Here is a 27,249-nt window from a genome sequence, read left to right as displayed (position 1 = left end):
CCATGTGCAGGTACCGCAGCATCTCTGGCTAGCTTTGAAGATGACATCATTGGAGCATTGTGGGCCAGGTGCCAGTGTGGACTGCAGTCGGTCTTTACTTCTGCTTGGCTGCAGCTTGGGTGGGAATTTCATTATCTATTTATTGACTTACTTTAATTATATCCCACCCTTCTCCCCAGTGGGCACCCAGAACAGCTGACCTGGTTCTCCTGTTCCCCATTTTACCCTCACAACACTCCTGCGAAGTAGGTCTGGCTGAGTGTGTGTGACTGGCCCAAGGTCACGCAGTAAGCTTCCATGGCAGAGTGACGATTCGAACCTAGGTCCCCCAGATCTTAATCTGCCTACAGCACTCTGGAATTAACTGAAATGGTTGACGGCTCTAGAAAAGGAAAGGAAGAGGGGATTGGACGGGTGGCTTGGTAACTCTTCCACAAGAGTCTTCCCGACCTTGGTGAAGCCTGGCTGCGTTTCCTTGTGGCATCGCAGACAGCAACCAAAACAGCCCCTTCTCCCACAGCAAGAGGTGAAGGAGCGGCTGTTCGTTCCTGGCCGTCACTGCCCTGGCAAGCCCCAGAACATGTGCCGTGCCTGCCCTTGTGTCCTGGCCTCTCTTCCACCCACAAGGGGCAAAGCAGGGCGGGCCTGGCCCCACGCAAACCTGGCCAGCTGTTCAGGCAACTGCAACACCACTCGGAAGCTGGCACCACGGGGAGGGTTTTGCCTTTTAGTACCCAGTGTGTAATTAGCACTCGATGTCTTCAAATTAAGGGCATTAATGGAGCTAAATTGCGGCTCCCATATGGTACTGCTGGGCATGGCGGCTGTCGAGGGGGAGCTCTTCTTTCCTCTTTGATTCTGGCTGGGGGAGGATCTGGCCTGCTCAAGACAGTGGGAAGATCAGCTCTGCCGTGAGGCTGGGGCAGACCGATGCTGGCTGCCCGTTTAATATTTTTTAGGTGTTACAATAAAAAATTGCTGTTTTACAAAGTAACGTAGACAAAAACAGGCCACTGCCTCCAAAGGTTTACCCTCCTCTGTCTTTTAAACGCCCATTGTATGGGCATTTAATTGGAATATACATGTGTATTAGCAAACACGAGGAAAGGAAGGGATATTGAAAAACTTGCTTTTCAATCAACCAAAGCCACCAATTCCAGAGAGGTAGCCCAGGTAAGGGATTGCCGCAAAAACAGCCGCAGGTGTGGTATTTTAAGGGCCACCTGATTGTGGCATGCACTTCGAAGGGCTGGAGCCCATTTAGTCATAAGCTACCAGTCCTTGTTCGGAGGGGTGCCATAGTTTTATGTTTTCTCTTTCATGCCCGATTGCTGATCCCCAAAAGCCACAATAAATAAATATGTGAATTACACCCTCCTTATCCTATTGTATTGTTTATGGAATGTTCCAGCCATTCAGCATGTTGACCTACGCTGTGAAACCTGCCTTGAGACTCAGCAAGAAATGTAATTTTTTTAAAAAAACAAATAGAAACCTAGTTTTAATTATTGTATTTATTTGTATGGTGCCCTCGGGATTCATAGCACTCCATGAAGTAGAGTAAGTAAAAGATAGGTCCCTGCCCCAAGGAACTTCAGAATAATTAAAGGCTGGAGCACCAATCCACTACTTTTTAAGTTTCCATCATGTTCTCTTTCTTAGCCTGTACGTATTGATAGACTCTAAAGATTTCATGCACACAATAAAAATCCTCAGTAATCTTTACAATTTTTCATGCATGGGTTAATTTTATTTGCGAGCTCCAGTGACTTCTGTTTTTCTCCCCTTCCCCCTTAGGAGAGGACAACAATCTTCCAGGATTTCTTGCAATCAAAGACTGGTGTTTTACTCTGCACTGTAAGTTTTCACACATAAACAAATCCAATTTGTCCTGATGTTTGGCAGGGTCAGGGCTTTTTTTCAGGGGGAACGCGGGGGAACGGAGTTCCAGAACCTCTTGAAAATGGTCACATGGCTGGTGGCCCCGCCCCCTGATCTCCAGACAGAGGGGAGTTTAGATTGCTCAGCGGCACGGAGGGCAATCTAAACTCCCCTCTGTCTGAGATCAGGGGGCGGGGCCACCAGCCATGTGACCATTTTCTCTGAGGGCAACCCACTGAGTTCCACCACCACTTTTCCCAGAAAAAAAAGCCCTGGGCAGGGTGATGAGTAGAATTGATTCTGAGTAGGAGCTGAGGGGAGGGCAGCATACCCTGCAAATTTCTAAATCCTGTGGCTGCCTTGTGGGGTGGCTAGTCCTCATGATTACCTTTAGAAAACCAAGAGCCAAGCCCAGCAACCTGTCTTGCTACAAAAGATCTTTCCCTGTTGTCTGCCACCATTTGCTCTTCAAGCTCCTTTCAAGGGCAGGTAGGGAGCCATCGCTCCTTGCTGATGGTTCTTGGCTTCCTCTGTTTGCCTTTTGGTTTCTGACCTCCCAGCTCTTCAGGCTGCTGCATCAGTACACAATTTGCTCTCTAATTGTGCCAGCTGTTGGCCTGGGAAAGAGGTGCATCTTGGTGATGGCTGCCTACTGCAAATGTGTAAATTACAGCCACCGGGAGTTGTTAGGGCTGAGGAGCTCTGGCTGCCTTTGGTGGTTCTTGGGCTGCCACTGTGCAGTTTTCTTTGCTTGCCTTCCAACCTCTTTGGTGAGTTTCTTTTTATTGGAAAATTGCAAGGTTGGTACGTGTCTCTGTGTGTATTGTTTTGTTAAAGGTGCCAGTATTCATATATAAGGTCGCACTGATGTTTGCCAATTCCTTCCTCTGGACTTGGGAGAGCCCCCCCAAAAGCTCTGTGCCAGCAAGTACCCCACAAAAAAGCCCTGTGTATATATAACTGAGCGTTGCCTTTCAGCATCAGATCATAAGTCCATAAAACCCAGCATGCTTCTAGCTGGATGTCTCAAGGAAGCTTGCAAGTAGGACCTAAAGCAGTTGGTTGTCAGCAGCCCCAGTGTTGGTATTTCTAAGGTACACTGCCTCTGAACATGGTGGTTCCTTCAACTGTCAGAACTAGTAGCTATTGACGGACCTATCTTTCATGAGCTTGTCGAACCCTTTTTCCAAATCACTGATGGTCATTGCCACACCTTCTGACGGTGAATTCCTAAACTAATTGCTGTGTTTTGTAAAGAATTACTTCCTTTATCTGCTGTGGAACTACTGCCAGTCCATGCCATTGGGTGACCCCAGGAAATAGCCTTCCTTTCTCTCCATTGTAAAGAGTCCAGTAGCACCTTTAAGACTAGCCAACTTTATTGTAGCATAAGCTTTCGAGAACTACAACTTTCTTCGTCAGATGCATCTGATGAAGAGAGCTGTGGCTCTCAAAAGCTTATGCTACAATAAAGTTGGTTAGTCTTAAAGGTGCTACTGGACTCTACTATTTTGCTACTACAGACTAACACGGCTAACTCCTCTGGATCTTTCTCTCCATTTTCTCTCACTATTGTTGGCTGTTCCTAGTAGGCCTGTCAGATTACCTCCTGACAGGGGTGGACTGGCCATTGAAGTGACCGCTAAACCTCCCGATGGGTCACAGCCCTGGAGAACTGCGGGCAGCCTAGTGGCCAGTGGCAGAGATGGTAGGCTTGCCTTGGCCATCGCTGCCTTATTTGCCCCTAAGAGCTAAATCCAAGCTGAGGAGCCCCTACAGCCGCTCAGACCCCACTGGCAGTGGCCCACTGGGAGGCGATAGGTGGCCATCTGTCCACAGTGCCTGCTGGCCAGCTTTCTCCTGAGCCTTTTTCATTTCCAATCCAGCCCTGCCTTTGAAAGTGATCGCGCCGCTTTTCTTCATGCTGTGGTTGTTTGGGCTAGAACTTCATGGTTTTGTGAACGTCTCCTGGGAAAAGGGTTACAGTTTCTTTGAACTATTTTGACGTTTAAATGGCATCCATTAGCAGAGGGCCTGACCTTGTTTTCTTACTCATGTTTCACAAAGATGATGGGAAATAGTCAGAAAGTGGCCCCAAATCTATGTTTTTGTGATGGCCACGGAGTTGGAGGCAAGCTGGGCCAACTCTGCCCTGAAACAAGGTGGCAGGTATGGGAGAACTAGGAAAGTGCATTAGTGGTTTACTGTTTTTAACCATATAGGAAGGGGTGTGCGTGTGTGTGTGTTTTGTCTCGGGCATTCTTCTGAGAAGAGTGCCGTGGCCCCCTGTTCTAACCTTTTCAAGAGTTCACGTCTGACATTTCCGTCGTTGTGAAGAGGCCTGCTTTTGGCATTTTCCTGACTGGTTCTGTATCTGTATTTGAACTCTTAAATCAACAGAAGCCCTCGAAAACCAAGGGGGTAGTAATAGCAGTGTATCTATCTAACTACGCTCCTGTAAATGCCTTTCTCCTTCAGCAAAGTTTTTGCTTGGTTTTCTCAAAGAGGTGCCCTTTTGGAATCAAGTTCAGCAAGGGAAGATCGTTTTGGAAATTTGTTTGCCTGTTAACTCCATCACACTAACTCGTCTTGCCAGTTTTCTGGCGGGTGCGGCCAAACGCTTTCGCCCTCTGACAGCTTTCTGCGCTGCCCCCCTTTCTCCTCTGATTACGCCCTCCAATCTGTCACCCGGCCGACGGGGGTCTCTTCCCCGCTGATGGCTTTCCACACTCAGCTGTAATGACTCTTGGCAGGCCGGGAAGGCGCGAGAGCTCCTACCTCCACTTGGCCCTCTCCACCTTTCTCTCTCCCCCTGTTTTGCTAAAGCACTTTGTGCGCTTCTTTTGGTAAATAAATGAGTCATTTTAATCCAGCTGACAGCCTGGCACCTGAACGAGCTGCCTTCCATCTGTACTTTCAGGCCTCATGTAGACTACCAGTTGTCAGGACCGAGGCTTTCAAGGCCTTGCCGCCGAGTGCCTTTCAAAAACAACTTTACTGAATGTCTTTCTCCCTAAATTGGGACAGTGATGGACCTGCGTGCTTTGGCTGGCTATGAGGGTGGTTGTCCCCAGATCCAGATTTGGAGAGCTGGTTCTCCGACACAAGGTCCCTGAAGCTGGTAGCCAGACCTAGAGCCAAGGTGAAAACTGAGGCCGGAAATGCTGCAGACAGAAAGCCCTGCTGTGTTCATCAGGCAGGGCTCTAACTGTTTATACCAGGCCTGGCCAACCCAGAGGCTTCCTACTGCCTGCCAGTCGCAGGGACTGGTGTTGCACGCTGCCGTCCCCTTCTGCTCCTGGAGGGGCCTCTAAAACCTCAGGACACTCTCCGGAGCTCACAACGCTAGGCCCCAGCGCTTGGGCATCGGGCTCCCTGGCGAGTCCATACCCTAAAATGCTGAGGCCCTGCTGAACTTTTTGTAGCGGTAGTTGCCGTGGTGTCTTGGTACAGCCGGCTTTGTGGATTTGACTTTCTTTGCTCAGCACAAAAGAGAGCAAGCACTGTGGCCACCACCAGGCCCCTTATTCCCAAATACAGATAGCCGTAACATCTCTGGAAACTGGTCACTGACATCACCTCCAGGTTTTCCCAGGAAGTGATGTCACACCGTTGGCCCAACATCGTAATTTTTACATTTTATTTTTCTCCAGTGAGAGCTGGGGGTGGAAGGATTCCTGGGCCTCGATCGAGCTACTACTTTGGACTGTGCACTTAAGGCCTCTTTGGGAGACTCTTCAGGCACAGAAGTGAATAGCAGTAAGCAACATCAGCAGGCGACATAAAGCCCCTGGATTGGCCAGGCTTGATTATACATGCTAGGAACTTGGTCTTTTGCTGCAATTTCCTGTTCAGCAGAACTGAACCTTCTTCTCAATTTGCTTATATATCCAGTTCAAGACTTCACTCTGGTTTGCAGCCTCTGTGTCACTTTGTGTCTCTATCGAAAGAAGAACACCATAACTTTCCCATTTGCCTGAAATTCTGATCTAACACTATTATTATTATTATTATTATTATTATTATTATTATTATTATTATTATTATGCCACGATCTTCAGGTAAATGAAATTGTACTATTGATTTACCATATTTACCCCAGCGATTTAAAGTCCGGTAATGTGTTGTTGGGATTTGTATAAATATATGCAGACACGTAACTGCGCTGGCAGAAATGGGGCGACAAAGTATGGGGTGTGTATGTGTGTGTGATCATGATTGTGTTAGGGGTGCTGTGGAGTGCTGGGAGGCAGCTGGCTGTAATTGGTGGTGAAGTGCTCTAACTAGCGATGGTACATTTGCATACTCATTACTGCTTTGCATGGTGCTGTGCATTGATCTGCTTAAACTAATAACCTCTTTTGGCAGTGTATCTGCTTCATCAAGTGGACTGGGAACAGGCGGCAATTCCCGCCTATCGCTGCTGGGTGTAATAAATCTCCATTCTTACTCGCCGGCTCTTTAAAACTGAATCCAATATCTTGGCATAATAGCATCTAATAAGCTCAAGCGATCTTTCCAATCCAATTTAAATCCCTTTTTTTGGCACCACGAAAGGAAAGCAGAACTGGAGCAAAGACTGGTTAAATTGGACTAGATTGGTTATTATAGTTAGCATGCAAAAATGAAATTTCTTCTCTAGGCTATTGTTAATCGTATGTGGTGGAGGCATTTTTTTTCCAGCACAGGTTGAAAGTAGATATTTTCAAACAGAGGTGTGTTAAGAGTTGCAGAAGCTCAGGTTCAGAAGCCATGGATTCCAAATTTTGTCATTAGAATAAAACAGGAAAGACTTGAATAAGTTGATGTCCTTGCTTCTCTGAGATATTTGGCTGCCTGGTGCTGGATCTTGGGATAAGAGAGGACTGTAAACTAAATATGAGCAGTCAGTGTGATGCAGTGGCAAAAAAGGCAAACTCAATCTTGGGTTGTATCAAAAGGGCCATTGCATCGAAATCACAGGAGTGTCAGGTCTTGCCAGGTACTTCTCACAAACACTTTACTGCATCACTCCAGTGTAAGAGTTAAAAATGTTTATTAGAGTAAATACCAGTATCAAGATGCTGTAACAAAGGAACTGACTGGAATGCCTAAAGGAGGTAAAGCAGGATCAATTATAGGTCAGTTTCTCCTCCCCCTTGCTTTTTGTAATCTTCTTTGGCTTTGTCCAACGTTTGTTTTATCACAGCCCACTGGCCCGTTAATTTAGTCCACCAATCTGTTAAGTCCCCCCCTCCCTTGTTTGGGGACGTGTTGCTTACAAAGGGCATTGCTTTGCCTTCAGACCCCTGGGCGATTTTAAAGGGGGATGCTCCAGTGGAGCTATGGACGCTGTTATTGTAGCAATATTCTGCAAAAACCAAAAAATCTGCCCAATCATTCTGCTGATAATTAATTTAACACCAATACCTGATTAACCCTTTCGGTTTTTCCATCAGTCTCGATACCCCCACTTAATCCTTGTTCTATACAAGCCACCTGCATCAGTTCCTTCCAAAATCTGGCCACGAACTGTGATCCTCGATCCGACATTACCTTATCAGGAAAAGAATGTAAACACACCACGTTGCATGAACAAGGCAGTCAGCTTTTTAGCCACAGGTAGTTTAGAACATGGTGTGAAGTGTGCTTGTTTTGAAAACAAATCCTCCACCACTAAAATCACAGTTTTCCCCTTGGAGGGAGGGAGGTCAGTAATAAAATCCATGGACACGGTAGCCCACGGCCGAGACGGAGTTTCAAGGGGCTGCAACAGTCTGGGAGGTTCCCCCCTCCCTTTTCTTCCCCATCAGGCACACTTGGCAAGTAGAAACATACGGCGACACATCCCACCTCGTTTTTGGCCACCAAAACTGCCTTTGCACCAGGTGCAACGTTTTTAAGTATCCAAAATGTCCAGCCAGTTTAGCATTGTGACAATTCTTTAACCCCTCCCCTCTTAGGCTGGCCAGGATGTACAATTTCCCTTGTCTGTACCAGCCTCCATGTTCGCCTTCCTCCAGCTCGTCCCTGGGCGTCTCCTCCCCCTCCTTTTCAGCTTTCACTTTTCCCTCCCACCCGGTGAGGTCAGGCTACATCACTCTGGACTTTGCTTGTTGCCTAGTAACCACAGCCCCTCCCAATTGGGCGGGTGAGAACATAGTGTCCGCCACCTCCTCTTTCTGACTGTCTTGTCGGGGGAGGCATGAGAGGGCATCCGGCAAGAAGTTCGATTTGCCAGAAAGGTTTTTAAGCACAAAATTGAATCGGGAGAAAAACTCCACCCACGGCAATTGCTTGGCACCCAATTTGCGAGGGGTGCGTAACACTTCCAAATTTTTGTGATCAGTCCATACTTCAAATAGTTCCTTAGCCCCCTTCAGCCAATGTCTCCAGGTACACAAAGCTAACTTGACTGCTGACGCCTCTTTGTCCCAGACTGCCCAGTGGCATTCCGCTTTGGAAAATTGTTTAGACACATAAGCACAGGGGTTCAATTTCCCCTCTTCATCTTCCTGCAAAAATTCCCCCCACCCCCATCGCAACATCACTAGCATTCACGTGCACCACAAATTTGCAGTTTTCATCGGGGTGGCATAGACCTGGCTCAGATGTGAACAATCATTTCAGATTCTCAAAAGCCTCTTGGCACTCCTCCATCCAGGTTAATTTAGCACTCGGCTTTATCCCTTGGGGGCCCTTCCCTTTGGTCTTCAGTAAGTCTGTTAATGGTAGTGAAATCTGAGCAAAGTTTTTTATGAATGGTCGATAGAAATTAGAGAACCCCAAGAACAATTGCAACTGCCGCCAGGGTTTGGGGGCTTCCCATTCAACTACGGCTTGAACCATGGCAGGGTCCATCCCTAACCCCTGGCCAGATACTTGGTATCCCAGAAAGTCCAGTTCCTTCTTATGAAACTCGCATTTAGACAGTTTAACAGGTAGCTGATGAGCATGCAAGGTTTTCAACACCTCCCGCACCAACTTCACATGGGAATTATAGTCTTTTGAATACAATAACACGTCATCTAAATAAACTACCACCCCTTTGTAGAGACGCTTGTGGAGAACCTCATTGATCAAATTAATAAAACTCCCTGGGGCCCCTTGCAAGCCGAAAGGCATCACCAGGTACTCATACTGTCCCAGAGGGATGTTGAATGCTGTCTTCCACTCATCCCCCTCTTTTATCCGTACCCTGAAGCAAGCGTCCCACAAATCCAACTTAGAAAAGATTTTTCCTTGGGCCACTACTCCCAGCAAGTCTCTAATGAGGGGGAGGGGTAAGCATTTGACATCGATACTGCATTGATCCCCCTATAATCTGTACACAGTCTTAATCCTCTGTCCTTTTTCTTGCGGAACAGCACGGGCGGTGTGGGGAGAGCTCGCTGGTCTAATAAAGCCCCTCTCCATATTCTTATCAATGAACTTTCACAGCTCTGTTCACTTCCCGGAGCTCATAGAATAAAGTTTCCCCTTCAGCAATTTCTGCCTGGGGATCAGCTCGATGGTACAGTCAGTAGCCCTGTGGGGAGGGAGCTCATCTGCCTCTTTCTGGTCAAACACTCGACTTAAGTCCTGGTATTTGGGGGGAATTTGATCCATCTCCTCCCTGGTCAAAAAGACAATCTCGGGTGGGAGGAGCCACTTTTCCCCACTTTTCATTCCACACATGGTTGTGACACTCTCCCCCTGGGAAGCACAGCTTTCCTGCTTTCCATCATACATAGGGATCGTGATCATACAGCCAGTGTACGCCCAGCACTAAGGGGAATTTGGTGGCTGTGCTGACTACGAACGCCCAAGATTCCCAATGGCTTCCCATCTCCATGGGGGTAAGTTCAGTCTCATAACTGGGAGGATTTCCTTTCATCATGGTCCCATCCATCTGCTCAAATACTATAGGATGGGGTAATTTTCTCACATCTAGCCCCAGCCCTGTCACCAGGGCTGGGGCTATTAAGTCTCTAGTACATCCCAAGTCAATCAAGGCTCTTACCCAGATGAGAGTTCACTAATGTCATAGGGCCCCCTTTGGTTTCACCTTCTGCGGTACTGGATCCTCTGCGACCTGCTGGTGGGGCCGCCTCACGGCAGGTCGTCCTGTTTCCTGCCTCCATCACTCTCTGAAGGGTTCCCGCTAGACGGCTCAGACACCTCCTCTAGTTTCAAACCAGTAGCTGCTTCGTCTCTTCTGCGGACCGGTTTCCGGGTAGGCTTCAGTGGTTCCACCAGACCTCTCTTAGCTTTCCATCCTCATTCTGGGACTCCCGCTCATTGGCCCAGGCATTCTGCCGCAAAATAGCCTGCTCCCCCACATTGTAGACAGAGGCCCTGCTTGATCCAGTGGGCCCTCTCTGCAACCGGCAGAAGGCTTCGGGAATGTCTTCTCTCCCAAGCTTCGGTGTCAGGTGGGGTTTTGCGTTGTCCTGCTTGATGTTGCATCCGCAGCAGCTTGACTACTTGATCTCGGTTCTCGATTTCACAGGCTAGTTGTATCCATCCCAGTTCTTGGGTCATCTTGTACCGTAGCTTTTGCAACCAATTCCGGGTTCAGCGCTGCATGGAAGAATTCGATCTTTACTCTCTCCATCCAGTCTCGTACCTTGGCTGCATACTCTCTGAATTCTCTGGCGAATTCTCGCACCAGATGGTTGCCCTGTCGTAGACTCCTCAACTTGAATCTTGCCCTCTCCTCCTGAAGGGGGTCCTCGTATTGCTCTTTCAGAGCTCGGGTAAAGGTCTCCACGCTTATTAATTCTGGGTTTGAGCGGCATAAAGGGTTACATACCACTTCGCTGTGGGGGCCCCTAGCCGTGATCCTAAGTAGCTCACTTGACTGGCTTCATCCGGGAAAGTGTGGCCCCACTCCCTGAGAAATTCCTCCGCTTGCACCAGAAAATAGCCTAGTTGCTCAGGATCGCAGTTGAACCAAGCCTCCAGCTTGTGCCACCCAAGCAGCAGTGGGGGAGGGAACCCCCCTCCATCTCATGGTCTCCCCTCAGGTAATGGGTCGGGTGTTCTCTGTTCTCGCGGGAAGTCTGCAGGCACGGGGGTGGTTCTGGTGGCCCTCGAGGTTATGCGGTTTGGACTACCACCTGCACCAAGCCCTGAGTGAGTCCGGACGAGTAGGTCGCACCTCATCACCTGTAACTCTTTCTGAAGCGCCGCCATAGGGCTCACCCCATTTCCCCCCAGCACCGGTCCCCCTTCCTCCTCTCTGGGGGATCCTCTGTCCAAGAACAGACTCCTTTGGCAAATACTCCTCCATCAGCTTCTCCATCGTTTTCTTGTCTCTTTCCACTGCCCCTTGAGGGATTCCTCCAGGCAGGGTATCTTTCAACCAGGTTATGTAGCTGGCACCCCACAGAGGTAAGCTGGTAGAGTGCTCCCTCAAGTCCCTCTCGCTTTTCGCTGCTGCCCTGTGCAGGGTCCAGTGTGGGGTCGTAGCTGCCAACCATGGTAGGGTACTGCTCCCTTGTTCCGGTATCGTTCCAAGTCCCATCAGTGCCTCAGCACTGAGCCCACGCGGTTTTGTGGGGTCTTTTGATGGTCCCTCAGGATTCTCAAGAGTCCCATTGCCCACTCCTTCTGCCATGGTGCAGGGAGTGGGATGTCAGGTCTCTGGTTCTGAAGCAAACGTGGATTCCATTCAGAACATCAGGTCTTGCCAGGTACTTTTCCCAAACACTTTACTGCATCACTCCAGTGTAAGAGATAAAAATGTTTATTAGAGTAAATACCAGTATCAAGATGCTGTAACAAAGGAACTGACTGGAATGCCTAAAGGAGGTAAAGCAGGATCAATTATAGGTCAGTTTCTCCTCCCCCCTGTTTGAAAGGGAAAGACAGAATTTTGGCGTGCATTGCCTGGGAATGAGGGAGGGGGGAGAGGAGCTCAGTTCAGTTTTCATAATAAGTCCAAGGTCACATTCTAAGGCTTCTGCAGGAACTCGTAACCAAAACACCTTGCCTGGAAGATAAGCAGTTACAAACTAGCCCATACAACTATAGTTATACTCTGCGTGTACTCAGAGGCACTGAAGCAAAATACATACAATGCATGGTAGATATGCTGAAAGCCTCTCTCTATACTGCCTTGGTCAGGCCGCACCTGGAGTACACAGTACAGAACTGTACACAGTACAGTTCTGGAGGCCTCACTTCAAAAAGGATGTGGACAAAATCGAGAGGGTACAGAAGAGAGCGATGAGGATGATCAGGGGTCTGGAGACTGAGCCCTACGAGGAAAGGCTGAGGGCCTTGGGAATGTTTAGTTTGGAGAAGAGGAGCTTGAGGGGGGACATGATTGCTCTCTTTAAATATTTGAAAGGCTGTCATTTGGAGGAGGGCAAGGAGCTGTTCCACTGGGCAGCAGAGGGTAGGACTCGAAGCAACGGGCTTAAATTACATACAGAAAAGTACCGGCTGGATATTAGGAAAAACTTTTTCACGGTCAGAGTAGTTCAAAGGTGGAATCAGCTGCCTAGGGAAGTGGTGAGCTCCCCTTCACTGGCAGTTTTCAAGAAGAGGCTGGATGAATATTTGTCAGGGATGCTTTAGGCTCATCCTGCATTGGGCAGGGGGTTGGACTAGAAGGTCTGTATGGCCCCTTCCAACTCTGTGATTCTCAACCATTCAGAAAGCACAAGCAGATCTTGCATGAGAGGGAGTTACTTTTTGGGCCACAACCACAGAAAAAGTCCTCTCTCCAGTTGTCCCATTCCTAACATCTGGAGACCGAGGCACCCCACATTCAGTAGAACACATTCAGTGCCATGTCCAGTGCTTTATTCTGAATTTCTGGGTAGTCCAAGTTAATATTGTAAGTTGTAAACTATTGGGAGAAAAGCAAGTGATGAAAGTGTTTAGGGAAGCAGTGGGTCAGTTTAGACATAACATGAAACCTTGGATTATTTAAATTATTGCTAGTGTGTGAAATGAATACTGGCTTCACGGCCTTTGATGTGATCGGGCATCTCTGTAGCCAAAGAGGGTATGAGAGCAGCACATTTCAGAACAGATTTTATTCCGTTCTATTTATTTACTTCATTCAGAGGCCACCTTTCTTGCTGAGAGACAAGGCAGATTATAGAATATAAAACAATAAGACAGCAAAGGCCTCCAATTAACAGGGCAGTAGGACTAGGCCACTCTGACCTGGATAGCCCAGGTGAGCCTGATCTTGTCAGATCTCAGAAGCTAAGCAGGGTCAGCCTTGGTTAGTCATTGGATGGGAGACCTCCAACGAAGACCAGGGTTGCAGAAGCAGGCAATGGCAAACCACCTCCATTAGTCTCTTGCCATGAAAACCCCACCAGGGGTTGCCATAAGTCAGCTATGACTTGACGGCACTCTCCACCACCAGGACTAGGCCACAGATTTATCCCTTATAAAATGACCTCCTGAAATGTCCCGTTGCACCACTGTTCCAATCCCCCTACGAAAATGCCCTCCTGGTTTGATATACCCAGGGCTTTTTTTCAGCTGGAACGCGGTGGAACGGAGTTGGAACATCTTGAAAATGGTCACATGGCTGGTGGCCCCGCCCCCTCATCTCCAGACAGAGGGGAGTTTAGATTGCCCTCCGCGGCGGCACGGAGGGCAATCTCAACTCTCCTCTGTCTGGAGATGAGGGGGCGGGGCCACCAGCCATGTGACCATTTTCTCCGAGGGCAACCCACTGAGTTCCCCCACCTCTTTTCCCAGAAAAAAAGCCCTGGATATACCTAAGCTGTCATTTTTGGAGTAACTCACCTTGGGCAATTGCACTAACTAATCTTAGTTCAATTAGGCCATGGTTTCAAACACTGCATAAACAAGATATTGATTGCCAGAAATTCCTGGAAAACCTTCCCTCTGAATGGACTTGGAAGGAAATTTTTGCACCGAGCAGGGGTCATGCCTGAGGTCAGAAGGGGACTTGGGGTGAGGTGTTGGACATTGGATCCAGGACATCTAGGTTCAAATTGCCTTTTAGCCACAAACCTCACTGAGTGATCTTGGCCCTATCTCTGGGACGCATCCTGGCCCACTTCGTAGAGCTGCTGTGATGATAACATGGGAGAATTCCCACGTGCCCCATTCTGACTTTTTTGAAGTGTGCGGGGAAAGTACAAAAGTGCTTAAAGAGAGATTCACCCCCTCCGTCAGTTCAGATTAAATAGCAGATACGGAGGGGATGGTTCCCTTTCCTCTCTGGCATACGCTTTGGCTCACTTGCATGTGCTATCTCTGTTACTCTAGGAATCTTGTATTGTGCTCCAGTAGCTTCTTTTCACTTACATAAGAGCCATTCTTAAAAATCATTTTAATGAATTCTTTTTCTTCTGCTTCAAAGGATGTTGCAGCTCGAGGATTGGACCTGCCAGAGGTCACCTGGATTGTTCAGGTAAGTCTTTGATTCTGTGCTTAAAATGTCTGTAAGTATTAAGTGATTAGCCTATTAATCCTCAGCCTTGAAGAAGTGTGGCCCAAAGGGATGAGAGGGCAGTTGCTGGCTATGTTCTCTTGCCTTGTTAGAGGAGAGAATAGGATGGATTGGCCTGTGCCTGTGGTTCTGGTACTTCCTCGTTCGATGCGGAATCTCTCAGCTAGAGATGTGCAAACTGGGCCGAAGCTGTTGGCCCCACGTTGTATAGCCTGGATTTCCAGAAATGGTATTTTGTTTTTTGTGAAGAAGGGCTTCCTTTTATATTTATTTATTTACGTCATTTATAGTCCGCCTTTCTCACTGAGACTCAAGGCAGATTATACAGTATGAAGTTAATACAATCAGTATCAAGTACATTTCAATACAATACCATAAGGTAAACAGATACGAGTTTAAAGGACATAGTATTAGCAAGGATCCAAGACAGAGTAGAAAAAATATTGGAGCAAAACATATTAAATTCTAGGACTAACATTAGACAACATGGAGCGCTGGCTGTACATAGGAGTACATATTTAAAGCAGCAGATAATATATAAGGCAAAAATAGTGATGAAGTCTGATCCACAACTCGTTAGTGAAGCATCTGAGACCCCATCCCTACAGTACAGCCCTCCCATTTGAGAAAAAAGCCTTTTTGAATCGTTCGGTTTTGCATCGTTTACAGAAAGCCAGGTGAGTGGGGCTCTTCTGACCTGAACCAACTGCAGAGCCGCGTTATTGTATAATCTCAAGTTCTAGAATTACGAGAATGTTCTGTACAGCTCATCTATAAAAGCCGGCCCCTGTGTCATGCCATTCATTCTTTTTGCACAATTTTGCTGTACAAAATCTTGGTTCTCGGAGGCTGCCATTCAATTCAATGGGAGGAAATGAATCTGTCACAGCTGCGAAGGTGCAGAAGAACCGGGAGCTCCCAAAGTCAGAGGCAAGTTAGGCCCTCTCCTCCCTCCACACTGGTGACCCTTAGCGCTGCCTTTTACTTCCTCCCGGAGAAGTGAGTGTCTGCCATTCAGTCCTATGGAGAAAGTAAATGTGGTGTGGGCAAAAGCTGCTTGCCTCCCTGACCATGGCGGTCATTTCACTAGTCCAAAAAAAAGGGAGGTGCATGTCGGTCTTCTGTTCCTCATGCCTCTTCTCCCAACTGCCCTCCCCTTGTTCACACATCCCTTCATGCTGCGGTCGGGCAGGGCCTTGCTGCAGTAGCGCAAATGATCAGAGACCACGTGATGCTTCCCTTTGTCCAGAAGGCTCAGCTTGGCTTGGCCGCCACGCAGGCTGTCCAGAGAAGCGGCAGAGCCATGGCAGGAACAAGCAGGGAGCAGTTACAGGGCTCTTGGCCTCTCCTGCAGCTCTGGAGCCAGGAGGCGCTCGGCCAGTGGCACCTGTTGAGATGCAGCCACAGGCTTGGCTTTGATAGAGAGAAAAAAACCCCAAGCCCCGGAGTCCAGAATGTCCTCGCACCCAGAAGGCTAACCAAGGGGTGAGGACAGCATTCCTCCCTGGAAAGAGCGTTTGAGGCCAGAAAAAAGGCAGCCAAGGGAGAGAGAAATAGCAAGGAGAAAGAGGATAAAGAGGAATTTGTTTCCTGTCATGCTAGAACCCAGGAGCAGCCTGTGAAGTTGGTGGGCTGTAAGCCCAGGAAAGACGAAAGGACTCAACGAAGTCTTGCCTGTCCGTGGATGTGAGCCACAGCAGTAAAGTGGACACTCTAGATGCAGTGGGGGCCTCTGAATGGCAGTGGCCGGGGGGACTGGACGGGGGCTGTTGCTGCCTTGACCTACTGGTGGGCTTTCCCACGGTAGCTGTTTGGCTGTTGTGAGCAACAGCAAGGTGGACGTACAAAACCTCATTCCATAAAACTCTGCAAACCATGTGTGGTCACTTGAAAGTCTAGAAACAAAAAGCAGAAAATCCAGAGGAGTTAGCCGTGTAGTTGCAAAATAGTAAAGAGTCCAGTAGCACCTTTAAGACTAACCCACTTTATTGTAGCATACGCTTTTGAGAACCACAGCTCTCTTCGTCAGAAGCATCTGACAAAGAGAGCTGTGATTCTGGAAGGCTTATGCTACAATAAAGTGGGTCAGTCTTAAAGGTGCTACTGGACACTAAGAGGGAGAAGGCATATAAAGATTTTGGCAAATGAGGATTTGCCGCAAAGCATGCACCCAGCACAGAACTGCCGTCAGTCCTGACTCCCTGGCCTGCACGTCTGTCTGATGCTCCTGGTTGTCACATTCATGCTGGTGTGTACCTGGAAAAGCATCCCCTCTGAGTGAGAAGGGGGTTATCTACATGTGCGACACGCCAGAGGGGGAGGTTGCTCCTGGATGATAACATTTCATACTTCAGCGGGGGGAGAGGGTTGCTAGCTAGAATGCTCCCTCAGCACCAAATATCCGTGCAGATGGGAAACTAGCATGTCATGGGGAAAGCTGAGCTAGATTCCTTTTCTTTGACAGGTTATTTTTTGATATGTAGAGAGGGAACTTTCAGTTGCGTGATTTACACACAGAGCCTGAAGTGGTACAGCCCAGATACAGCCTGACTGTGCCATCTCTGGGTTCTGTAGACTAACAGTCAGTCTGGGTTGCTGGTAAGACATCTCTACTAAGCATTGGGACTTTTGGTATCGTGTGAGAGCTTCTGTCTTTGCCACCTCTGCCAGATTTCACCACCAGTCTGCAGAATTACCCCCTTGGCTGTGCTTCAGCCATTGGCCCATAATATTGGCTGGTTCCAGGTGACAGAGCATGTCATGGCTGCCTAGCAGTGGTGTGAACAACATCTTCTGGAGTTACAGGAGGGGAAGGGGGTTGGAGCCCAGGTTCAGACTCCCCAGGGGCTTTCGTGGATGTGGCGGGGCTAGAAGGCTCTCGGAGGTTTAATCAGAGTGAATTCGCACAGCCTTTGTGTGAGGCTGAAGGGTGAAGTGGCTGGCGGAAGAGAGGAAGCAAGGGCACTGCTCTTGCGAGGCTGCAGTTCAGCTCCTCCTAATTCCTGATTAGCCTAAGGACTTTTTCTCGCTTCACTTGCTAACAAACCCAGTTTGCTACTAATTGTAGACTGAACAGCAAACCAACAAAAGGAACCCCTTGGCTATACAGACAACACAAGTACAACAACCAGGGTCACAAAAATTAATCATGCAAGGTTGATATAAATTTTTGTATTAAATCCAAAGTGCAACAGTGCAGAGGTGCAATATATATCAAACAAGATTTAAAGTGCATATATATACAAGAAGAGGTAGTCTATCGGGTAGACAATAAATATATTTCTATATACAATGAATATTCTGGTGGTGGGAGAGTGTAGACAGATGGAAGATAGGTAACTATCGGTGTACTTGGAACTGCAATGGTGTGTGGAGTGAGGGGAGATGCCAGTGGACATCCATAGAGTCTAGCCCAGGATGAAGAAAGACCGAAACGGGAATTGGAAATAGCAAGCTGTAGCCCGTCGGCTAGGTGTCTCTGGACACGTCCTTTTTCCACTCTTGGACATATGGACATTTCCTGTGTGCATTCTTCCATCTGTCTACACTCTCCCACCACCAGAATATTCATTGTATATAGAAATATATTTATTGTCTACCCGATAGACTACCTCTTCTTGTATATATATGCACTTTAAATCTTGTTTGATATATATTGCACCTCTGCACTGTTGCACTTTGGATTTAATACAAAAATTTATATCAACCTTGCATGATTAATTTTTGTGACCCTGGTTGTTGTACTTGTGTGTACTAATTGCAGACTGCCAACATTGGCTTCTTAATAATTTGGCCCCGTTCCCGCATACGTGGGCATCATTTGATGACACAGGTAAAGCTGGAAAACAGGGTGCTTGAGGGGATGTCGGGTGACTAACTTCCGCCCGTGGCATTTTGATCTGTGGGGCTCCGTCACACACGCAAGTCATCCTGTTGGGCTACAGTTATTGTGTGATGACCGTGCACGTCTGGAGCAGTGTACGCATACATAGGTATACATGTTAGCAAGCATGGTTCTTTCCCTGGTGTGCACTTAAATTATCTTACACACGCACACAAAGCAACATGAGAATGGGCCTGTGAAGCACTCTGACTTCCTTAGCTTGCTTATTGGTGTTTTGTGACGAGTAACTAGCAACGAAAGCTTGAAGCAAACAGAAATTTATTTCAGCCCTGATATAATTTTATGGAAACACCTGCAGGCTCCTGTTTGTCCCAAACTGATGGCAAACAGCTCTTGTGCATCGAAGAGGGAGGCAAATGGGTCACAGATGAGCCCTGCAAAGAATGGAAATTTTATTTTAAAAAAAGAAAATAGTGAAGAGAGACACCGAGACAGTAGAAACTGTCCTATTATCTTCAGCTTGGCCAATGTGTCATACTCACATGTCAGAAAAACTTGTTATAGCTGTAGCATTGAATGATGGTTTGGGGGGGTGAATATAATGGTTTCTGATAAGCAATTTCGTCCTTTCTTCCTTGTTAAAAGAGGAACTACGAAAACTTGGGTTTGGGGATTGATTTTCAGAATAACCTTAGTCAAAGTGCTTTATTATAATTAACCACCAGCACAAACTGTTAATTCCTCCTTTTCCTCTCCCCCCCCCATCTTTCCTGCCTGTCCTTTTGAAGTATAATCCTCCAGCTTCGCTTGCTGAATACGTCCACCGTATTGGGAGGACAGCTCGGATTGGCAGTCAAGGGAACAGCCTGCTCATCCTGGCTCCTTCAGAGGCGGAATATGTCAACCTGCTGGCTTCTCACAAGATTAAGTGAGTCACAAACTTCTCCCAGGCCCAGCTTCCCACCCAGCCCCGTTAATAAAGCAGCCGTGGCACTTTCTAAGGGGGCGTTTGCCTCTTACAGCAAACAGATGGTAGCTGTGGCCTTTTTTCTCATTTGGTAGAAGCATTTTTATTTAAACAAAAATCCAAATAGGATTTTTAAAAGGAAAGATTGACTGGGTTGTTATCACAATGGATACAGTTCAGTGTTACGATGTGTTGATCAATTCATTGCCTCACAAAAATTATCCAGTTGATGGTTTATAATTTTATCTGGGATTTGTGATGAAATGCAGATGTCAGTATATAGCATGTTTCTCCTCCCTTCCCCTTCCACCCCAATGATGCCTTTCAAATGGGAACCAGGAGAGAGGAGGGTTGCCAGGTTCCCCAACACCCCAGGCGGGAGGTCGGAGGCCTGGCACCTGCGTGCGCACTCCTGGCTTGCATGATGAAGTCACTTCTGGGAAGTGATGTCATCGTGCACATGCCGCCCTGGGAGCACGAGAATGCTCCGCAGTGGCCCAGTTCGGGTAGAATCCGGCCGAATAGGGCTGCTGCACTGCCCGGGAGCACACCCCAGGAGGTGCGTTTCCCCACGGCCAGGTAAGTGGGGGCAGGGGATGGAGGATGGGAGCAGGGGATCCTCTGCCCCCAGTAGGGACTGGCAAGCCTAGGAGTGAAGGGTGTGTGGTCTTCTTAGCTTTGTGGTTGAGAGGCTACCTGAGCGCTCAGGTTGGAAGGGTTGGTTGATGAAGCAGGACTCCTGTGGATCTGGAAGTGCCAAGGGAAGTGTTAGCATGTAGTTCATCAACTGAACAACTCCCCTGTAGCAGGACTAGGGATTTGCCCAAGGACTTGAAACCAAACAGAATCTCAAGAAGGAAAATTTATTAAGCCGGCTGGCTCAGATGTGATATCATATCACTTCAAAATCTCTGAGCCCCGAATAGAGAGAGTTCAGATGCTGAAATAGTCAAGCTTGCTTACATCACATAGCATGTGGTACTTAGTTGATTACAAGTTTACAATATTTTAGCCTCATCACCAAGATCATTGCCCCAGACATGACCTTTTCTTTACACGGCATAAATCCAGACATTTCTCTTAATTCAGCAGTTTCATTAGCTTTCAAGCAGTCTATTCTGAGATATACAATGCAATATACTTCTTCTTTTCTCCGGCTACAAGTTTCCTGTTCCAACAGTATCTAGCTGACTTGACAGCCATATTTTACTCTGAAGAAGGATTTTATTTAATCTTTCTTAAATGTTAGTTAATCAGAACAATATTATAGCACTTATTAGTTAATAATCAATATAATATAAAACATTTTCCTTGAGGCCTGCTACACCCCCACTCCTGCTTCTTTTAGCACAACGCATGTTGTTCCCCTGAATAGATGTGTGTCTGATCTTTTGCCTTGAAACTATTAAAACCCAGCAGCCTGGCTCAGGCCGTGAGCCCTTACCTCTGTGAAGGCAACTTTTGTGCCCCTGGGCCCAAGTGACTTTGCAGGCTTCTCGATTTTCCCTTCCCTTTGCTGCTTGGTCACTACCCTTTCCTGTCCCTGTACAGACCTCCTGCTGGCAGATTTTGCCTCTTCTGCAAAGCACTGGCTGTGTCCAGGCCCTCCATCTCATTTGGCCTCCACCTCTTGCTGCTTTACTCCGCGACTCTATACCAAGCCCTTCCTTGGCTCTTTGCCTTTGCCAGCCCCGTTCTCTGTCCTCCCTTGGCCTCCTCCTCCTCCACTGCCTTTGAAAACTGGCCTCTGCTTGCCTCTCTGCCCATGATGTCTCACCACCTTGCTAGAAAAGGCCCAAATGTTCAACGGTCTAGATCTCCATTTCTTCCCCTGGTAAGGGGAGCAGACACAGGACTCTTCAGGGCATGGCAGCCCCACCAAACCGCAGAGCGCAGATGTCCCAGTTTGGAATCTGTGTGTTTAAATGGGACACATGAACAGTTCTTCTTGTCTGATATGGTCATCTGTATGGAGCTGGATTGTGTGAGAGAGACGGAGAGCGAACATCGGAAGGAAGGGTGAGTAACAGGCTTGGGGCTAATGGATTGCATATCCGATTTGGATAGGCAGCTCCAAGCCCAGGGCAACGTGTGGCATCAGATTGAATTGCCCTTTCTGTTTCTTATTGAAGCCTTGTGGTAATCCATCTTGACAAATTCAGTGTGGCCAGCGATGCAGAAGAATCCCCATGTGCTTGTCTGGTGTATAAACTTTGCCTGGAGAGCAAAACTGTACACCAAGTTGGAAAAGCTTTTTCTCTGTTGGTGCCTGCTTTTCCTGTGAACAAGTTGAACTTAATTCGTTGATGGCAGCAACAATTTAAATGCAGTATTAGTCCTTTTAAGCACTTTAGAGGCAGATAGCGAGACAGAGAGACATGAGAGACTTCCCTGCCCAGAATAACTCAGGCAGGTTGCCCTAGACGAGTCAGTATGTTGAACCAACAAGATCAGACTCCTGGTGCACCTTAAAGACAGGCAGACGTTATGGGGGAAGTTCTCACGGGCCAGAGTCTAGTTCATCAGGTGCAGAATGGTCTCCTAAATCAGTAACTGTATACATGCACAGGGTCACAGAGCAGCACGTGAAGCAACTCTTCCCCCGGTTGCTTATGACAAGTGGGCTGGAATCATGTCACAAAATTGACAGCTGTAATAATTTAGGGAAGTCAGTGAAGTCAACGTTTGTATTGGCTGGTGACTTTTTAAAAACTTGTTTGCAAAGCTAGTACAGGTGGAGGTGTTTTACAGATGGGGGCAGAAAGGTCAAGTGTGTGCAAAAAAAGAGTCACTGACCTGGGCAGAACCCAGATGCAGATCCAGTCCGAGTAGATGTGACCCACTCTGAACATGAATGCGCTAGTGATCAGCACTGAGGCATATTCTGGAGTTCTGATTCAACAAGCAGAGAGCGTCTTTGTTCTCATGTTGCTTGCATCCAAGGATGTCTTAATACAGCTGGATCAAGACGGGCAGCCGTGTTAGTCTGTCTGCAGCAGTGGAAAAGAGCAAGAGTCCAGTAGCACCTCTAAGACTAACACAATTTGTGGTAGAGGATGCGCTTTCGTGAGCCACAGCTCACTTCATCAGATACAGCTGGTTAGCAGTTTTTCCTGTACTCTTGAATGCTTACCAAGAGCTCATCAAGATTGGTCCCGGCTGCATTTCTTTAATAGAAGAAAGGAGCTGAGGCTGGATTAACAAGACGGGAAGGTGGTTGCTGGTTTGCAGTTCGGAACTAAGGAGGGGCTCAGTGGGAGAGCATCTGCTCAGCATGTCGAAGGTCCCGGATTCTGTCCCTGACCCCTCTAGTTAAAAAGGATACTGTAGCAGGTGACGCAAAAGACCTGTGCCCGAGACCCTGGAGAGCCACTGCTGGTGTGAGTAGAGAATATTGACCTTGAGGACCGATTCAGGTCCGATTCCGTATAAGGCCGCTTCTTCCTTTATTCTCTGCTCTTAGGACTGTAAGGCAGCTTCATGTGTGTTCAACTAGCCGCTGGTGGCATCAGGGCTTTAGAAAAGTAATTACCCTGGCATGTTTTTAAGTCTATAAGTATTCTGGAAGTTGAATACTTGGTGAAAAGTGAAACTAGTAGGGAAAAGTCCCGGTTATTGGCAGTGTACAACTGTGAGATAACTTTTCTCATAATGCTTCTACCAGCATGTGACACAATTCCGCCTCTCCCCCAACTCACACACACACGTCTGTTAAAGTTAGTTTCCAAGGCGCTGGCGCTTTTTTCCTCGTGTGCCTTATCTGATTTCCCTTCAAAGGAAGAGAAGGTGAGGAAACGTAATTTTCTTTTGCGGTTTTATTTGCTTATGTCTCTCTTTTGGTCCCTTCAAGCAAGACTTGGCTTGGGGAGGGGGGGCGTGAAGAGCACAGTGTTGTTGGAAGAGCAGCGTTGGCTTCCGTTAGACAGCTCATCAGAGGGTTGCTTTATTTCCTAACAGCTGCCTAACGAACTTATAAAAAGAAAGCACGTCCCCGTGAAGGCACGGGCTCCCCCTTCCCTTCTCCACGACGCACTCCCCGCTGCGGGAACCAGGTTCGCTTATCTGTAGGGCTGTGTGCTGGCAGCACGCCAGATGAGAAGAAATAGAGAGGATGCGGGGGGGGGGCAGGCATTGTTCTGACATCTCTGGCAAATCACTGCCGAAGACTTTGACGTTTTCATTCACAAATGCGTCAGAGCAAGCTTGGTGAGGGTAAGCAAGGCTGGTTTAGCCTTTTGAAAATAGAACAAGTAGACCCAAAAGGACTTGAGTGCTAGGCCTGATCCAAGGCACATTTACTTGGATGTAAGCCCCACTGTATTCAGAAGGGCTTACTCTTGAGCTGGGAATTTGAAAATTCCCTAGTTCAAATCTCACCTCAGCCATAAATGCACCAGGAGATTGTAGGCAAGTCACACAGTGTCCCACCCACGCCTTCCTCCACCCCTCATCTGCCATCATCCTGGCATTTTACATTACAGATCCAGAGGAGTTAGCTGTGTTCATCTGTAGTTGCAAAATAGTAGAGTTCAGTAGCACCTTTAAGACTAACCAACTTCATTGTCGCATAAGCTTTCAAGAACCACAGCTCTCTTTGTCTGACGATGCATCTGACGAAGTGAGCTGTGGTTCTCGAAAGCTCATGCTACAATAAAGTTGGTTAGTCTTAAAGGTGCTACTGGACTCTTTACTATTTTATATTACAGTAACTCAAGCACTACATAGATTTTTAAGGCCTAAAAGTGCTCTACCAACTTTTCAAAACTAGATGTCAGGAGGAAGGGGTTTAGTAGTGTTCTTCTTGATATGCTAGCTTTAAATGTGCAGGGAATTTCCCCCTTTTTGTTATACTTCTGAGAGCCAGGGTGGTATAGCCATAATAATGTTTAACTACAGTCAGGGAGACCTGGGTAAGAATCCCCACTCTATCATGCTGGCTGCCCTTTGGCCAGTCACTTTAGTTCTCTGCTCAACCTTGCAGAGTTGTTGGAAGGATAAGATGTGGAGGGGGTGCTCCCTTGAACTTGTTGGCAGAAAGGTGGGATAATAGTGCACTCGATCCAGAGGAGTTAGCCGTGTTATAGTCTGTAGTAGCAAAATAGTAAAAGAGTCCAGTAGTACCTTTGAGATTAAAATTGGTTAGTCTGGACTCTTTAATATAGTGCACTAGAGAGAGTCAGCAAATTCACATACACATGGATCAAAGTGGTAGAGCCCTGGCAGAGTTCTCCCACCTCCCTTCCTTTTGGCTTGCGTGAGTATCCTGCATAACGGCCTGGGGCCACGGATGCCTTAGCCAGAATTGCAAAACTAACCTTTTCTTATCAGGGTTTTTGCTGTTCTGCTTTCTCTGTCTGCTGTTTGCTTGTTACTGAGCTTTTGATGTTTTAAGTATATTTTAAAGTGCTGGGTTTTTCTTTAATGTTTTTCCACTGCCTTGGGTGCCCGTGTACGGAAGATGTGGCTTTAGCATATTTCTGAAATATGGGGCACGGGTGAGTGAAGCACCCACCTCAGAACGCTGAGCTGCATCGGCGCTCTCAGCGCACCTGATTAAAAGGGAAAACATGAGTGCCGCCCCTCGTTTATCCGTGGCCGCGGCTGTTGCCTGAACTGCCCTTTGTCCTGGTTCCAGCAGCGAGTGCCACCAGATGGGAGCCCTAAGCACCCTGTGACGGAGCTCTTGCACTTGCTATTGGACCAACTGAAAGTGATTTATCTATGATGGATCTATGAATCCTTTGTCTCATCTTTAAAAAGTCAATTTGTTTAGCCAAAGGTCATTAAAAATGACACCTAAAGGAAGCCGTGCTGGCTAAAGCGCAACAGCGAAAACTGGATAGCCTGCCTTCTAGTGTTTTTGTCTGTCAGTTTTTGTCATTGTTTTGTAGCACCCGTGTTGCATGTCGTAGCCCAAACATTGTGTGTCCGTATAAGGCTCTGCTTTCAGCAGAATCAATATGCAGAATCCTACCCATAGTAATGTGGCCACCTGTGCAGTGCTCCACCCGTGTTGTGGGTGCCACAAAATGGCAGCAAAGAATTTACTGACGAGAACATTGTGGGCTAGAAGATGGGTAATGAATTTGGATGTGGGTTTCTGTACTTTGCCTCTGTCAGCATAGCTTGGTTTACCAGCAGCCAACAGTTCCTGCTAATCCCTCAAAACAGGATGAAAAAAAAAATCTAAATCTAATTTTTTCATTCATTGGACTTTTAGGTAATGATCTGCCACAAACATTTCCCTGTAAATAAGAGGAGTTATATGAAGTGCTCCGTGGCGCAAAGTGGTAAGCTGCAGTACTGCAGCCCAAGCTCTGCTCATGACCTGAGTTCGATCCTGGACACACAATGTTTGGGCTATGACATGCAACGCGGGTGCTAAAAACAATGACAAAAACTGACAGACAAAAAGCAGGGTTCAAGTAGCTGGCTTAAGGTTGACTCAGCCTTCCGTCCTTCCGAGGTTGGTAAAATGAGTACCCAGTTTCCTGGGGGTAAAGTGTAGATGACTGGGGAAGGCAATGGCAAACCACCCCATAACAAAAGTCTGCCAAGAAAATGTCGTGATGCAACTCCCCCCCCCCCCCACTGCATGGGTCAGTCATGACTCAGTGCTTGCACAGGGGACTACCTTTACCTTTACCTTATGTGAACTTAGCCCACAGGGAAAGACGAGGCTGTGGCTCAGCACCTGTTTTGCATGCAGGCTGTCCCGGGACCCAATTCCCAGCTTCTCCAGTGAAAGAGCCTCAGGTTGCAGGTCCTGGAGAAGACCTCATTTTCTGCTCAGCAGTGGCTCTGCAGGGCTGCAATCACAGTACATATAATTCCAGGTTTGGGGTTCTGTACGCAAGGTGCTTTTCAATACCTACCCTCTCAGTAAGCTGCCTTTATCATCCTCCATTACATCCGCATGCATACACCTTGTTGGTTGAGGACTTAGGGGCACCCGAGACAGTCACAGCTCCGTTTTCTCCAGTGGCTGGGAATTAAGGGGACACTCAGAAAATGGGAGCTCAGCCCCAAAGACTCTGCAACATTGCTGTGCCAGTCTCCTGTTGCCTGGTAGAGGCGGCTGGGCCAAGAGTCGGAGGTGGGCCCTCAGGTGCCAGGCCAGGATGGCCAGAATATTTGGTATACGGCAGCTTGCCACGTAGACAGTATGCAGTGCAAGGTAACAAGCGCCCAGCGCAGCACAGGCAACAGGCTGCAACCTTTCGTTGCTGTTCTGAAGAAACAAGAACGTGGACCCTGTTTCCAAACTGAGGACACTGTTGATTTATTTTTATTTTCTTTTATTTATATCCCATCCTTCCCAAGAACAGAATCAGTGCAGCCAACAACAACAAACTGCAGGGTTAAAAACATCATAAAATGACAGAAATCAATCAGCAGTCTATTAGGTGTCATGAGGAATATTGGGTGGGCGGGAGGCTGTTTCTACTGGCGCAAGAGGCTGAGATTAAGCTGGCCGACAGTGGGTATTACAAAACCTTTTGGATGTCGGAAGTGCCACAGAAATTATAATGAGAGCAGCATGTCTTCCTTGTATCTCTACCATCAGTCACAGAATCCTAAGTGGTTATTTTTCCACAATGTTTTTGTACTTTCAGTGTTTCAGAACTGAAGATGGAGAGTATCCTGTCTTGCTTGGTGAAAGATAATCGTTTTGTGGGGAACCGAGGGGGAAATAAGGTGAGTCCTTTTGGAAGGGAGATCTCTTCCCCCTTTTCCCCTGCCCTGCCCCAGTTGCTTTCCTGTCCGGGGACAAGAAGTGTAGCTTTGTCGTTCCTTTCTCTGCCAGTGGATCCGTTGGCTCAGAGCTGGCATCAGGCGCCAGGAAGACTCGCCCCAAGCAGGGTTGCTGCCCACGTGATCGGCTCAGGGGCTTCCTGGGGGCATCTGATGGTTGGCCTCTGTAGGAAGCGAGATGGGCCTTTGATATGAGCCAGCAGGGCCTCTCTGGTATTCGGAACTTGAATCGGTTATTTCTCCCACTGTGCTCCTGGGCGATTCCATGTTTTTAACCTTCAGAATGAGCCCCCTTTGAGCAGATTGCATTACGTCTCCTGCTGCAGTGCCGTGTGTAAAGCGATATGATTTGCGTGGCTCGTGATGGAAGGGAAATTGAGTTGTCATCGT

At 47.7% G+C, this 27,249-nt stretch overlaps 1 protein-coding gene across 1 annotated transcript in view; it reads left to right on the top strand.

Annotated features, from left to right (window-relative positions):
• Positions 1–27,249, top strand: part of DDX31 (DEAD-box helicase 31) — a 76,839-nt gene that overhangs the window by 22,526 nt on the left and 27,064 nt on the right. Inside the window, exons 14-17 of the mRNA XM_054997922.1 lie at positions 1,798–1,857; positions 14,204–14,254; positions 18,926–19,065; positions 26,721–26,802. Coding sequence (XP_054853897.1) covers positions 1,798–1,857; positions 14,204–14,254; positions 18,926–19,065; positions 26,721–26,802 — 333 coding nt within the window. The remainder of the gene's footprint in view (positions 1–1,797; positions 1,858–14,203; positions 14,255–18,925; positions 19,066–26,720; positions 26,803–27,249) is intronic.

Source organism: Eublepharis macularius, chromosome 14 (genome assembly GCF_028583425.1).
Source record: "Eublepharis macularius isolate TG4126 chromosome 14, MPM_Emac_v1.0, whole genome shotgun sequence".
NCBI classification, from domain to species: domain Eukaryota; kingdom Metazoa; phylum Chordata; class Lepidosauria; order Squamata; family Eublepharidae; genus Eublepharis; species Eublepharis macularius.
This window is presented reverse-complemented; position numbering and strand designations above follow the sequence as displayed.